At 40.8% G+C, this 15,284-nt stretch overlaps 2 protein-coding genes across 4 annotated transcripts in view; both read left to right on the plus strand.

The window, feature by feature from the left end:
• The first annotated feature begins 2,811 nt into the window (after nucleotides 1-2,811).
• Nucleotides 2,812-15,284, plus strand: part of GOLM2 (golgi membrane protein 2) — a 114,622-nt gene continuing 102,149 nt past the window's right edge. For all 3 annotated transcript variants that reach the window (XM_057721979.1, XM_057721980.1, XM_057721981.1), the window contains exon 1: nucleotides 2,812-3,447. In XM_057721979.1, the coding sequence (XP_057577962.1) occupies nucleotides 3,121-3,447 (327 nt within the window). In that variant the 5' untranslated portion in view covers nucleotides 2,812-3,120. The remainder of the gene's footprint in view (nucleotides 3,448-15,284) is intronic.
• LOC130845168 (enhancer of rudimentary homolog) lies at nucleotides 4,682-5,470 on the plus strand. The gene has a single exon (XM_057721982.1). It carries the CDS (start codon nucleotides 4,753-4,755, stop codon nucleotides 5,065-5,067), a length of 315 nt encoding a protein of 104 aa, XP_057577965.1. The 5' UTR covers nucleotides 4,682-4,752; the 3' UTR covers nucleotides 5,068-5,470.

Genomic DNA, 15,284 nt, shown 5'->3' on the forward strand with positions numbered 1-15,284 from the left:
TATGAATATATTTATGTCTGTACTTGATATCATAAAAGATACCCCTCTAGAAACTTTTTAAAACCAATTTTTAAAATTTTAGAACAGTTTTAGAAATACAGAAAACCTGTAAAAACACAACAGATGGGACTTCCCTGGTAGCACAGTGGTTAAGAATCCGCCTGCCAATGCAGGGGACACGGGTTTGAGCCCTGGTCCGGGAAGATCCCACATGCCGAGGAGCAGCTAAGCCCGTGTGCCACAACTACTGAGCCTGTGCTCTAGAGCCCGCAAGCCACAACTACTGAGCCCACGTGTTACAACTACTGAAGCCTGAGGGCCTAGAGCCCGTGCTCTGCAACAAAAGCCACCGCAATGAGAAGCCTGCACACTGCACTGAAGAGTAGCCCCCGCTCACTGCAACTAGAGAAAACCCATGTGCAGCAACGAAGACCCAATGCAGCCAATAAATAATTAAATAATTTTAAAAAAATACAACAGTTTCTATATACCCAACATCTAGTCTCCCCTATTATTAACATCCTATATTAGTATGGTACATTTGTGATGATCAACCAATACTAAAACATTATTAAAGTACAAGTTTATTCAAGTTTCCTTAGTTTTTACCTAATGTCCTTTTTCCATTCTAGGATCCTATCTAGGATACCACATTACATTCTTTTGCCTGTGAAAGTTTTTCAGTTTCCTTGTTTTTGATGACCTTGATAGTGTTTATGATTACTGGTCAGGCATTTTGTAGAATGTCCCTCAACCAGGATTTGTCTGATGTCTTCCTTGTGATTAGATAGGGTTATGAGTTTGGGGGAGGAAGACCACAGAGAGCTATTCCCATCACATCATATCAAAGGTACATACTAACAACATGACATCACTGCTGTTGTTAACCTTGTTCATTTGATTTGAGGAATTAACTTTTATTTCAATTAGTTTAATGCCTCATCCAGAACCATCTATAGGAGAGCACTTATACACTGTCTTGATGATATCTGGATTGGGCTCATTAGTAGAGGGAAGAGCTTGAAGAAGTAACCATCAAAACAGATAAAAAAAAATTTTTCCCTGGGGGAAGAGTAGAAACAGGATTGGTTTTCAAGCTTCAGCCCTGCCACTTACTAGATATATGACTTTGGGCAAGTTACTTCCACATCTATAAAATGGAATAATGGTACCAAATAACTCTTTTAAGCATCTGATGAAAAAATGTATGTGAATGTGTTTTGTACAATATTATACTTTTATATGCCAGAATCCCATATAAAAATGAAAACACTTTTGAAAAGGTTAACATCTTAAGCAATTAGCATCACTTTATAGTTTCAACTGCTGGCTAAACAAAGCAAGGCCAACATGAAATTGAGGAAAGGATAGATGGGTCCATTATAGTTAAAGATTTCCCATTTTTGCCAAAGTCTGCTTGTCCTTTGAGACTGGAGGGGATTTCTTAGGTCTTATGAAGCCAGAGCAAAGGGCTCAAGTTTGATGTGAATTGATATTAATAATTTTGGTGGGTTTTTTTTTCTTTATTTGTGAGAGAGAAATCATCACTCTTTGCGGGTGCAGTAATTCTTGCAGGCTACTCTAGGACTATTAAGCAAGTGACTATTTTTGAAATGGATAGGAAGCATAGAATAATTATTCAAAGAAGACAAGTATCCTTGCCTCAAAATCATACCTCTCTTATTTGAATGAAAATACCAAAGTATTTGCATTTGGGGGATTTTAAGCTCGTTCTTGAACCTGAGGTCTGAAAAATAAAGCAACTCCATCTTCTCCTTAAACAGGATAGAGCCAATAACATTTAAAACTTTTATGCAAGAACAAAGGAAATATGCAGAAAAAAACAAAAGAGGTGAGGGCTCTTTCCGCATCACTGTAATTAAAGCCGAACATATACCAACAGCCTGGTATAATGCAAAGAGCAATGATGTCAAAGACCAACAATGTTAGAATTCAAGCCTAATTCTATCTCATACAAGATGTGGGACTTTGAGAAAGTTCCTGGTACATCTTCGTGTCTTTGATTCCCATCTGTAAAACTGTGTTGCTGAGAGGATCATATGAGACTAAGCAGGCAAAAATAATTTGTAAGACAGCTACTATTTCTAACCCAGAACGTGCTTGCTCTCTGTAACAGCATAAGTTATCATTCATTGTGGGCAGCTTCTGGACTTTATATTTGGAAGCCCAGCTCCAGGCAAAAGCAGCAGTGAGTTTAGGAACAGGGACTCACACATTCTGAAGTTCTTTCCGTTAGTGAAAGCAGTAACCTTGGACACCAGGCTGGCACCACCCCTTTCAGCCATAAAGCTTAGTTTCTCTTGCTTTTCTCCTGTACCGCTATTTCATGTTCTTTTTCTTTTTGGTTGCTGTTTTCTCTCCACATCGTTAGCACAAGCGAGAAAATCTACTGAAGCAAGTACAAAACCTTTCTAGTCGCCCCTTCTGCTCGCAGCTCACCTAAGTTTTCCCTACATAGCGGTCGCAGCCTCAGATGTCCTCAAAAACAAAAATTCTCACTAGGGCCACGGCAGGGTAGGCTCTCCCTAGACCGTGGGTCAAGGGGATTGAACAGGTAAAAACCGAAGGGACTCCGGTTCAGACATACAAGAGCTAAACCAGACCTCCAACACCACTACAGCCCTCTTCCAGAGATAACCCTCGCGATTTAAGACTTCCAAGAGCGAGAGAAACCCACTTTCTCGCGAGAAGAGGGGGCGTTGGCGGAAACTAGGAAATGGCCCCCTTGGCGACCCGGACCCGCCAAAGGGCGGGGCCAGAGTTAAACCCACCCCCTTCCGGCTCCTTTCCCCGGCCCCTAACCCTGAAGTGTTGGGCCTGGGGCGCGGGCAGCTGGGTTCTCCTGGTTCCGCCCAGCTGGTGCAGGGTCTAGTTCAGAGCCTCGGGAAGCGCTTTGGCCGGGTTTGAAGGGGGGGGCGGGGAGGGGCCTGCGGCTTGCGACCCCGCCCCCTTCTCCGGCTCGCAGGCGGGCGAATCGGCCCGCCTCCTGCTTCAGCCGGCCCTGGGGCCGCGTCCCCCAGGCAACTCAGTTTCCGCGGCCTGAGCTTCTGCCCGCAGGTGTCGGCGCCGAGGCACCGGGACACAGCCTGGTTCGGCCCCATGGTGGGTTTCGGGGCGAACAGGCGGGCCGGCCGCCTGCCCTCCTTCGTGTTGGTGGTCCTTCTGGTGGTGATCGCGGTCCTCGCCTTCAACTACTGGAGCATCTCCTCCCGCCACGTCCTGCTTCAGGAGGAGGTGGCCGAGCTGCAGGGCCAGGTCCAGCGCACCGAGGTGGCCCGCGGGCGCCTGGAAAAGCGCAATTCGGACCTCCTGCTCTTGGTGGACTCGCACAAGAAACAGATTGACCAGAAAGAGGCCGATTACGGTCGCCTCAGCAGCCGGCTGCAGGCCAGGGAGGGCCTGGGGAAAAGATGCGAGGATGACAAGGTAAGGACGAGCCCTCTCCCCTCAACCCCCATAGTTCTTTTCAGCTCTGAGGTGGGGGTGTTCGCCTGGCCGTGGCTGCCTTATGCCTTCCAGAATTTGTAGCCTCGGAGGCTCCCCTTACTGCTAACAACCCTATTTCTGTCAGACTTATCCGTTTTAATCACTGCCACATTTTCCAGTCCCTGCCAGATGAAACTGGCTGTACGTTTTGGTTCTCAAGAGTGGCCTGTGTGTGGATGCCGCCTTTTCTCCAAGCTCAGCTGCTGAGCTGGCAGTAGTAATCATCTGGCCTATGTGGTCGGCCGCCTTAAGTTTACAGATACACAGATCTGGAGACTGCCAGATTTGGTGTGAATATTGTTGCCTTATCCTTTATTCTTTGCACACTGATCATTATTAATGTCTTTATTTAAAGAATGAGGCCTCTTCTAACTCCTCTGTTTATAGTGGTCACCATATATTTTTTAAGCAGTCTAACTTTTCTTAAATCTCTATAGGGCTGTGTATTAAGCAGTTAAAGAATCAGATATTACTGCCTTTTTTGTGATCAAAATGTTATGATAGATGGGCTCTGGAGCCATATATATGAGCCACACTTGTGACTTGGACGAAGATAATCCAAAATTATGTACTCAGTTTGAATTGTTAGTGAAATTAGCTGAAAAGGTAGAATCTAAAAATACGTTCTAAGCAATAGAATCTCATGTCATTGTCCTCACTGATCTTGAAAGGAAATAAAAATGAAATTTTGTATGCTTAACTCTTAGGATTGGTGTTGGAAAGCCATACTGTGTTTAAATTTAAAAAGTTTAAAGCTGGACTGTCACTAGACTTGCTGCTGAGTAGTCTTTGTTCTCACCAGCATATTGGGAACTATATGATTAACTTATATCCTATGCAACTTCTGTTGATATGCCAGAGTTGTGAAAATTTCTGGGTGGAATAAGTAGATGCCTTTCTTTCTGGACCCTCTTTTGGTAATCTTCACATTTTTTGTATGTTTTACTATTATAACTTTTTATTTTGTATGTCAAAATTATTAATAGTAAATCATTATAAATTAAAATCTTCTGAGCTCTCAGCTTCCTTATTGTCACCAACCTCTACCTCGTTTCTTATTTCATGAAGATTGAGGCCTTCAGGTAAGTGCTTTTCTATAACCTACAGCTTCTCCATAACATAGCTTCTGAGAGGAGCAACAGATCAACAAACTTATAAACATACTACAGGCTGTTGGCGGCGTTGCGGCTGAGCTCGTGTGCGGCGGCGGAGTCAGCAGCGGCTGCAGCAAGGGAGTTTGGCGCGATGTCTCACACCATTTTGCTGGTACAGCCTACCAAGAGGCCAGAAGGCAGAACTTATGCTGACTATGAATCTGTGAATGAGTGCATGGAAGGTGTTTGTAAAATGTATGAAGAACACCTGAAGAGAATGAATCCCAACAGCCCGTCTATCACATATGATATCAGTCAGTTGTTTGATTTTATTGATGACCTGGCAGACCTCAGCTGCCTTGTTTACCGAGCTGATACCCAGACGTACCAGCCTTATAACAAAGACTGGATTAAAGAGAAGATCTACGTACTCCTTCGTCGACAGGCCCAGCAGGCCGGGAAATAGTTGAGTTTGGAAGCGTTAAGGGGATGGGGGTGGGCTTGGAACACAGGTGTGTACAGCGTGCTGTTGTGGAAGTTTTGTATTATAGTAATCCTGTTTCCATTTTGGTACACTCTAGCCAGGATTGAATGTGTTAGATGAAATGTGAGGATCTTCTTCCATCTGAAACCCCCTTTGCGGCGCTCTTCTCCCCCTGCCCCCTTTTTTTTACTTAAACATTTTTATGATGATGTAGATTGGTTGGTTTTGTCAGTTAATGTTGGTTCCAGTCCTTCAAACTGTTATATCTGCTTTGTAACATTCACTGTACTAACCCTTCTTCAAATTGGGGTGGGGGATGTGACGCAGTTTAGTTACATCCTCACGACAAAGTCTTAGTGAAAAACAAATAAATGTTCTTTAGTTATAAAAAAAAAAAAAAAAAAAAAAAAAAAAAACATACTACATACTGAACGCTATAGACTGAAAAATTCTCTTGGGTGGAATAAGCAGAAATCTGTGAAATTTTGGAGTATTAAAGTGAGGTCTTCAGACTTGGAATGGTTAGGCATTACTATTCAAATTCTCTCCAATTTAGAAAGAAGGATAAATCTTTTCTAGTAATTTATACTCTGGATTCCATTTCTTCCATCTACTGGACAGTAATTATTAGTTTCTTTCAGAAGGTTTTCACTTTTACCTTCAACCATGTGTAACTGTACGCTGTTCTAAAATTTTTTTATTCTTCCATATACTCCCTTCTTATAATCAACCAATGTCTTTTTTAAAATTTTCCCTGCTAAACTTCGGTTATTGGTGGTCTATAAATGTTTCATCTACTTATTTGTTTCATCCCCATCCCAATCTTTTTAAATTCTGTATGCCATCCTTCTTTCCTCCTCTTTTCTGAAGCTATTCTCTTGAAGGTCACAAGTGACAGTCTTCCTGGTCAAATCCAAAAAAACATGTTTATTCTCATTCTGTTTAATTTCTCAGTAATTGATTGGCTCTAGCTTTTTGGAGACTATCTCCTTTCTTGCTTCTGTATCATTGAAATCTCTAGATTTGCTTCCTACCTTCTTCACTATATTCTTTGCTAGAGTTTTTTTTCCCCTCCAACAGCCTAATAATAATGGACTTTATTCTTGGGCCTTTGCTTTCCCCTTACAGCAGTATCCCTCAAGCTGGTGTTGAACTGAATACTGTCCTAGAAATTGTTCATAGATGGTCAGGAGAAAAAAAGGAAAACCTTCTTTTCAGAGGGAAATGTTAAATAGTATAAGTAATATATCCCTCTCTAGGAATTCATAATGCCTACTTAAAGGCTTTGAGAAATGTATTAGTAAAGAAGCCTGTTATAATTTTAACTTAGTCTCAGTTAATTTGACCACAGACTACTGTTTTCAAAGCCTACTTGTTACCATGGTACAGAAGAATGTAGCAAAGCATACTGGTTTGGGAAATGTTGCCCTAGGTATCTTAACTATTGTTTGGCTAATATTCTATGTAGCTGGCTCACAAATCTGTACCCCTTACTTGTATGTCAGTTTCATATTTTGAACTAGCTATAGCATCTTTATTGGAGAGCTTGTGAGTGTTTGTTCTTGGGGTTAATGAGGAGGCTTTGAGTTGCTAATAGAAAGGGTTGTCTTGGTCTAGATAAACTATAGATGAAATTTGTCTTTCAGAGGTGTTTCCTTTATTCCTGCTACTCCCTTAATAGCTGAGAGTAGGGATTTATTTTCTATAAATTATGTAAAGTCCTTCTGGGTGGTGATAGTGTTGGAGAAAGGAGAAGTACATTTGACAATTAAAAGTGTCTTCTATTTTAAAATAGACTTGTTTTAATATTTAATCATGTTAATGTAGTCTCTTTAAAGTAAAGGCTCTCTGGGACTTCCCTGGTTGTCCAGTGGTTAACACTCAGTGCTTCTAATGCAGGGGGCGTGGGTTCAATCCCTGGTTGGGGAACTAAGATCCTGCATGCCACAGGCTTAGCCAAAAAATAGTAATATTTAATTTAAAAAAATTAAAAAGTAAAGTAAAGGCTCTCGCTGCCTTTCAGGGTTTTTACCTGTAGTACACACTCATGCTGGCCCCCCCTCAGTAATCATTTATACCCCCCTTTGTTTGGTATATATCCTTCTCTGTGACTCAGGGCTAAGTCCCGGTTGGTCTAAACTGATTATGGTAATTTCTTTATGGCCAGTGATTAATTTAGGAAGGGTCTGGCTTGTGAATTGTGAGGGGAAGTTTCCTTGCTCCTTAAAAGAGTCATACTCGCACCTCCGTGGTATTCTTCGCCCAAATCAAAAATCTCTAGTCTAATCATAAGAAAGCATCAGACAAACTCATATTCAAGGACATTCTACAAAGTACCTGAGCAGTTCTCTTCAAAAGAGTCACAGCAGAAGAGATCGTCTCTTCTGCCAGATCCTGTTGCTTCTGCACGTGATACCTGAAATCAAGGCAACCAGAGTGCTGGGAGAGTTAGCTAAGGAATGGCTGAGGCACTGAAGATGGCAGAGTGGAGTGTTACAATAGAATTTTGGCACTTGTTATGTGTGTTAAAAAAAACTTCCTTATGATTTAAGCCAGTCAAGTTGAGAGTTCCTTAGTTGCAGTTAATATTCTCATTGTCACGGTAGTGTCTGAGATGTAGGTTAAATCTGATATGTCCCCAGGGCAATGTGGGCAATGACCTCAAATCTGCATATGGTTTTGGGGTTCCTCAAGGGTCTTTATCTTAAGTATCAACAGTGGTGTTTGAATGCCTAACTAAGTACTTGATTCACAGCTTTTTGAACACCAGGATCCTATGGTGGCATCACCTCCCCGTATACCCTTACCCATTCCATAGATGTTCCATACCAAAAATCCCTTTTCCCTGATGAGCTAGCTGCCTTAGGTATGATGTGTGTATTAGAGGTGTTGGCAAGGCAGTCCTTGCTCAGGCTACCATTTATTTTTTTAAACTGTTATTTCAGAACATTTTAGATCTATGGGATTATTGTAAAGATAGTACAGACAGTTTCCTCATACCCCACACTTAGTTTCTCCTGTTATTACCATCTTACATTAATATGGCACATTTGTCATTATTAGTGAACCCTTATTGATACATTATTAGTAACTGAAGTCCATACTTTATTTAGATTATCTCGGTTTTTCCCTAATGCCCCTTTTCTCTTCTAGGATCCCATCCAGGGTTCCACAATACATTTAGTTGTCATGTCTCTTTAGGCTTCTTTTAGTTGTGACAGTTTTTTTCAGACTTTGTTTTTTATGATCTTGACAGTTTTGAGGATTACTGGTCAGGTATTTTGTAGAATGTTCCTCAATTGGGATTTGTTTGATGCTTTTCTCAGGATTAGATTCAGGTTATGGTTTTGGGGAGGAAGACCACAGAGATAAAGTGCCATTCTCATTATGTCAAGGGAACATCTCTCAAAATGACTTATTACTAGATGTTAACCTTGATTACCTGACTTGAGGTAGTGTTTGTTAGATTTCTCCACTGTAAAGTTACTCTTTTTTTCTCCTTTTCCATGCCATACTCTTTGGAAGGAAGTTACTATGTGCGGTCAGCACTTAATGAGTTGGGGGTTACGGTCTATCTCCTTAAGGGCAGAGTATCTGTATCAGTTATTTGGAATTCTTCTGCATGGACCTTTGTCTCTTCTCCCATACTTATAAATTTATTATCATTTATTTATATCAGTATGGACTCATGGATATTTATTTTATGCTTTAGGTTACAATCCAATGCTACTTTTTTTGTCGCTCAAATTGTTCCAACTTTGGCCATTGGGAGCTCTTGCGTTTGCATACTGTATCCCTCTGACATAATACCCCATCATTGTGACAAACCCCTACTTTCTGGCACTACAGGATGTTTCTGGATTATCTTGTATACTTCCTGCCCTAGTCCTAGAATCCTTCTCTACAGAGCCCTAGTTCCTTTTACTGGAAAATGGTATTTGAGACCAAAGTCTAGATGCTAGATGTACTCATTGCTAGTGTCTGGCTATCTCTGGGAATCTAGAAATCCCTATTCCACAGGAATCAGAAAGGTGACATTGGACATCTTCTAATTTATTATTCTATCCTACTATTTTCAGTCTGTTACCTGGGCTGTTAGAACCTAGAAATTCTTTAAGGGAGCTTGAAATTGTCCATGGAAGTGAGAAACAAGCTCCACTTTTCTGGGATTCCCGCCATATTTACCTTATTTTTTTGCCTTCCTCCCTAAAGGGTTTCCGTGTAAAGGGGTGTATTAGTTGGCTACGGCTGTCATACAAAATACCACTGACTAGTTGGCTAAAAACAACAGAAATTTATGTTCTGATGGTTCTGGAATCTAGAAGTCTAAAGGTGAAGTACCAGCAGGTTGGTTTCTTCTGGAACCTCTCTCCTTGGCTTGCAGATGGCCACCTTGTTGCTGCTTTGTCATCACGTGGTTGTCCCTCTGTGCTTCTGCACCCTTGGGGTCTTTTCCTCTTCTTATAAGGACACCAGTCATATTGAATTAGGGTTCCACCCGAATGGCCTCATTTTAACTTAATTACCTCTTTAAAGACCTTATTTCCAAATAGGTTACATTCTGAGGTACTGGGCATTGAGACTTCAGTATATAGGTTTTGGAGGAACACAGTTCAGCCCATAACAAGGGGGAGTCTGTGACACACACACTGCTTTTCTCTTTTCTCTTTCTGTGAGAAAGACCCTTTCTTCTATTTCCTAGGTGTAGGTTATTTCTCTTATCCTAACTTGAATTCTTCCAGCCTGTATCTTGTACCAAAGTTATGTGGTCCAGGTGCGCCAAGTTAAGCTCTTGTTAAATAAAAGAAGCTGTTAGAATGTAGAAAAAGTCCTTCCCAAAACTGTTGTTTTATTACAAATGAAAAAAAAGTCAGTTTTTAGGTTTGAAGCTGAACACTATATGACCTCTTTTTCCCTTTAACAACCATAATCCTCACTTAGGCAGTAGTATATTGTACCTTTGCTTGAATAGGGAAAAGGTCATCTGCCAGAAAATATCCTCATTGTGTATGTGTGTACACATACTCATAAACATACCAAATAAGTATATGTAAAAACACTGGCACAGAGTAGATGTTCATTACCATAGTCTCAAATCCTGGCCTGCCATTTAATATGTGTAGAACCTTGGGCAAATCACTTAACTTGGTTAATCTCTGTGCCTTGGTTCCTCATCTGTAAAATGGGGACAGTAATAGTTAGCTGTCTCATTCTTGTGAAGTTTAAATGAATAAATTCATTTAAATGCATAGAATAATGCCTACCACATAGTGGAAAAAAAAAAAAAAGAAATGCTTAATAAGTGTTATGTTAGCTATTATTATTCCACAACTACTTCCTTATTTCTGTCCTGCCTTCTTTCCAGGATGGGATTTTTTCTGGGTTCCTGCTTAAGATCCCAGCTGCAGCCAACCTGCCTCACCCTTTGCTCCTGGTTGTCTGACTTCACCTCTGTCCCTTTTCCTGGTCCATTTCTAATTGGGCTTAGTTAACTCCTCTCATACCTGTCTCAGCTGACTCCCTGAAGCCTGCCTATCCCTCTGTAATTTGGAAGTTCTCCTAATATGCTGCACATGAAAATTCCTGCTTTTACCTCTGCCTCCCCCATAATAATCTGGCCAAATTCTAGCTGTCATTTAATTGCTACCTCAAATTATTCATAAACCATATAAAACTCATACCTTCTCTCCAAACTGTATCCCTTTCCTACCTTCTTGGTTCCTATAATGCTTATGCAACCATTATTAAGACTGAGATTAGAAAATTTGGTGATTTGATTCCTTTAGCATCTCATATTCAGTGAACATGCAGAGGAGTTACTTGATCAAACTGAGTTTAAAAAAGCATCACTCTGGTTGCAGAATAGAGAATTGATTGGAAGGGAAGCAGAAGCTTCCTAACTAGTCTCCTTGCCCTAGACTATATTTCTTTCAGTTGGTTCTCCCCCTTAAGCAAACCTGATCTTCTGCAAACCTTATTTTCAGAGTAGTTGTATCACTCACTGTGTCAAAGCAGAATTCTGCTGTCTAACCTTTAAGGTCTTACATGGAGTGCCTCCATCTACCTTTGTCTCCCACTGTCTCCTGATCCAAACTGTGTTTTAGATATGTTGCTTTGCTTACCTTTGTCTCCCCACCTGCCTTTCTGTGTCATGTTAATTCCTGTTTCTGTACCTTTGTTCCTGTTATTTGAGTCAGTCTCTTGCCTCTTTTCTGTTTCTCTATTATAGCAACCTTTTGGTATGTTGACCAGGAAGCCCTCTGGGACTTCTGAACTGGAGTATGCTTTTGTTTTCCTTTGTACACAGTTAACATTTATTGTTTGAGCCACACTAATTTACTTCATTTCTCATTTATCACTAATAGCTTCTTTTTTTTTTTAAGAACTTTTATTGAGATACAGTTAACAGACAATAAACAGCATTTATTTAGAGTGTACAATTTGGTATCCCAATCTCCCAATTCATTCCCCCCCAACCCTCCCCACTTTTCCCACTTGGTGTCCATATGTTTGTTCTCTACATCTGTGTGTCTATTTCTGCCTTGCATTTCCTCTTTCATAGTTGTTAGCATTTGCCTTAGGTATTGAGGTGCTCCTATATTGGGTGCATATATATTTATAATTGTTATCTCGTCTTCTTGGATTGATCCCTTGATCTTTATGTAATGTCCTTTCTTGTGTCTTGTAACATTTTTTATTTTAAAGTCTGTTTTATCTGATATGAGTATTGCTACTCCAGCTTTCTTTTGATTTCCATTTGCATGGAATATCTTTTTCCATCCCCTCACTTTCCGTCTGTGTGCATCCCTAGGTCTGAAGTGAGTCTCTTGTAAACAGCATATATATGGGTCTTGTTTTTGTATCCATTCAGCCAGTCTGTGTCTTTTGGTTGGTGCATTTAGTCCATTTACATTCAAGGTAATTATTGATATGTATGTTCCTATTACCATTTTCTTAATTGTTTTGTTTTTGTTTTTGTAGGTCCTTTTTTTCTCTTATGTTTCCCACTTAGAGAAGTTCCTTTAGCATTTGTCGTAGGGCTGGTTTGTTGGTGCTGAATTCTCTTAGCTGTTGCTTGTCTGTACAGCTTTTGATTTCTCCATCAAATCTGAGTGAGATCCTTGCTGGGTAGAGTATTCTTGGTTGTAGGTTTTTCCCTTTCATCACTTGAAATATATCATGCCACTCCCTTCTGGCTTGCAGAGTTTCTGCTGAGAGATCAGCTGTTAACCTTATGAGAGTTCCCTTGTATGTTATTTGTCCTTTTTCCCTTGTTGCTTTTAATAACATTTCTCTGTCTTTAATTTTTGTCAATTTGACTACTATATGTCTTGGCATGTTTCTCCTTGGGTTTATCCTGCCTGGGACTCTCTGTGCTTCCTGGACTTGGGTAGCTATTTCCTTTCCCACGTTAGGGAAGTTTTCAACTGTAATCTGTTCCAGTATTTCTCAGGTCCTTTCTCTCTCTCTTTTCCTTCTGAGACCCCTATAATGTGAATGTTGGTGCGTTTAACATTGTCCCAGAGGTCTCTTAGGCTGTCTGCAGTTCTTTTCATTCTTTTTTTCTATATTCTTTTCCACATCAGTGATTATCACCATTCTGTCTTCCAGGTCACTTATTCGCCCTTCTGCCTCAGTTAATCTCCTATTGGTTCCTTCTAGTGTATTTTTCATTTCAGTTATTGTGTTGCATATCTCTGTTTGTTTGCTCTTTAATTCTTCTAGGTCTTTGGTAAACTTTTCAATTTTTGCATCCAGTCTTTTTTCAAAGTCCTAGATCATCTTCACCATCATTATTCTGAATTCTTTTTCTGGAAGGGTGCCTATCTCCTCTTCATTTAGTTGTTTTTCTGGGGTTTTATCCTGTCCCTTCATCTGGTACAAAGTCCTCTGCCTTTTCATTTTCTCTATCTTTCTGTGGCTGTGGTTTTCAGTTCCACAGAAGGAAATACTGCTGATACTACTTGATACTGCTGTCCGCCCTCTTGTGGAGGAAGCTCTCTAGGAGGCTCCTGCGTACTATCTGATGGGAGGGACTCTTGTCACAAATAGCTTCTTATGTGTTAACTTTGTCTTCTCAACAAAATTTTAAGTTCCTTGAGGAAGGACCATATTTAAATTTTTTTGCAGTGAGTTCTTGATAGTCCTTAATGCTGATACAAAGTCTTATGGTTTACTGGATTAGAGTGGACCCTAATCCAATTTCTTGTGTCCTTATAAGAAGAGGAAATCTGGATACATAAAGAGATGCAGGGAAGAAGGCCATGTGAAGAGGGAGGCCTTGTCTGGAGTGAAGTACTTATAAGTCAGGGAATGCCAAGGATTGTCAGCAACCACTAGAAGCTAAGAAAGAGGCAAGGAAGGATCCTCCTTTAGGACCTTCAAGTAGAGAGCATGGCTCTACAGACAACTTAAGTTTGGACTTCTAGCCTCCAGAATTGTGAGAGAAAATTTTTGGTTGTTTTAGTCAGTAGGTTTGTGGTGCTTTGTTACAGTAGCTCTAGAAAACTAATATAAGATTCAATAAAAACTCTGGCAGACTTTTAAAAATTATTTTATTTTTTTCTAGAAACTGACAAGCTAATTCTAAAATGTATATGGAAATGCAAATAACCTAGAATAGCCAAAACAATTTTAAGAAGAACAAAGTAGGAGGACTTATACTCCCTGATTTCACGACTTATTATAAAGATATAGCAATCAAGACAGTGTGGAATTATTGGGAAAAAAACAGGCATATAAATTACTGGAATGGAATAGAGTGCAGAAATAGACCCACAGATATATATGGTCAATTGATTTTTGGCAAAAGTGCCAAGGCAATTTAATGGGGAAGCATTTCAACAGATGTTAAAGCAACTGGATATCATTATGGTGGTGGGATGGGTGGTGGTGTATATGTTGTGCTACTTCACAGCATATACAGAATTAACTTGAAATGAATCATGGACCTAAATGTAAAAGGTGAAACTATAAATCTTCTATAAGACAACACAGGAGAAAATATTTGTGACTTTGGATAGGCATGGATTTTGAGGGCACAAAAAGCATAAACCATAAAGTAAAAAAATAGATAAATTTAACTATTAAAATTAAAAACTTTGCTCCTCAAAAGGCACTATTTTAAAAAAGAAAGAAAAAGCAAGTCATGAGTTGGAAGAAGTATTCACAATACATTTATCTGATAGAAGAATTGTATCAGGGCAGCCTCCTGTACCAGGACCCAGCCCACCCACCAACAGGGCAGCACCAGCCCTAATACCCCCTTGGCCCCAGCCCTGCCCACCAGCAGGCCAACACCAGCTCTAAAACCCCCAGGGCCCTTTACAACCAGAGACCTGGGAACCCTGCTCAGCCCACCAGTGAGTCAGCACTAGCCCCTGGGACCCCTTGGGCCCCAAACCCACCCACCAGTAGGCTGTTACCATCTTTGCCCCCTAGCCATCTACCCCAGGATCCAGCACCACTAACCAGTGGGCCAGTACCAGCTTTGGGACATCCTGGACCCTGCGTCCAGCTGTGTCGGGAACTGGCCTCACGCACCTATAGGCCAACACTAGCCCTAGGACCCCAGGGCCCTCAGCCAGTAGCTGGTGACCCAGCCTCACCAACCAGTGGCCAGCAGCCTCTGCACAAGACAGGACCTGATAACCAACAGGACTGGGGTTAACCAGCTATACCTACCAGACTGCCCACAGTAGACAGACTGCCACAACAGAAGGACCCACATAACCCACTTAGGGAGCACCCCTAGAGCATATAGCTCTGGTGACCAGAGGGGAGTGTGCTGCTGGGATGCATAGGACATCTACAAAAGTCCACTTTTCCAAGGTTGGGAAATGAAACCAACCTACCAGATAATTAAAAATAAAAACAGTAAATTAGGCAAAATGGGACAGCAGAGGAATATCTTCCAAATGAAGGAACAAGATAAAAATCCCGAAGAGCTAAGTGAAGTGCAGATAGGCAATCTACCCAATGGAGAGTTCAAGGTAATTATTGTAAAGATGTTCATAGAGCTTGGGAGAAGATTGGATGAGCAGATGTTTGAAGTTTTTAACAAAGAGTTAGAAAGTATAAAGAAGAACTAAACAGAGCTGAAGAATACCATAACTGAAATGAAAAATACACTAGAAGGAATCAACAGTAGATTAGATGGTACAGAGGTATGGACCAATGAGCTGGAAGACAGAGTAATG

This window comes from Hippopotamus amphibius, chromosome 2, assembly GCF_030028045.1.
Source record: "Hippopotamus amphibius kiboko isolate mHipAmp2 chromosome 2, mHipAmp2.hap2, whole genome shotgun sequence".
In the NCBI taxonomy this organism is placed as follows: domain Eukaryota; kingdom Metazoa; phylum Chordata; class Mammalia; order Artiodactyla; family Hippopotamidae; genus Hippopotamus; species Hippopotamus amphibius.

Coding starts and splice junctions, on each gene's coding strand:
- LOC130845168 (XM_057721982.1), top strand. CDS start 4,753: ATGTCTCACACCATTTTGCTGGTACAGCCTACCAAGAGGCCAGAAGGC.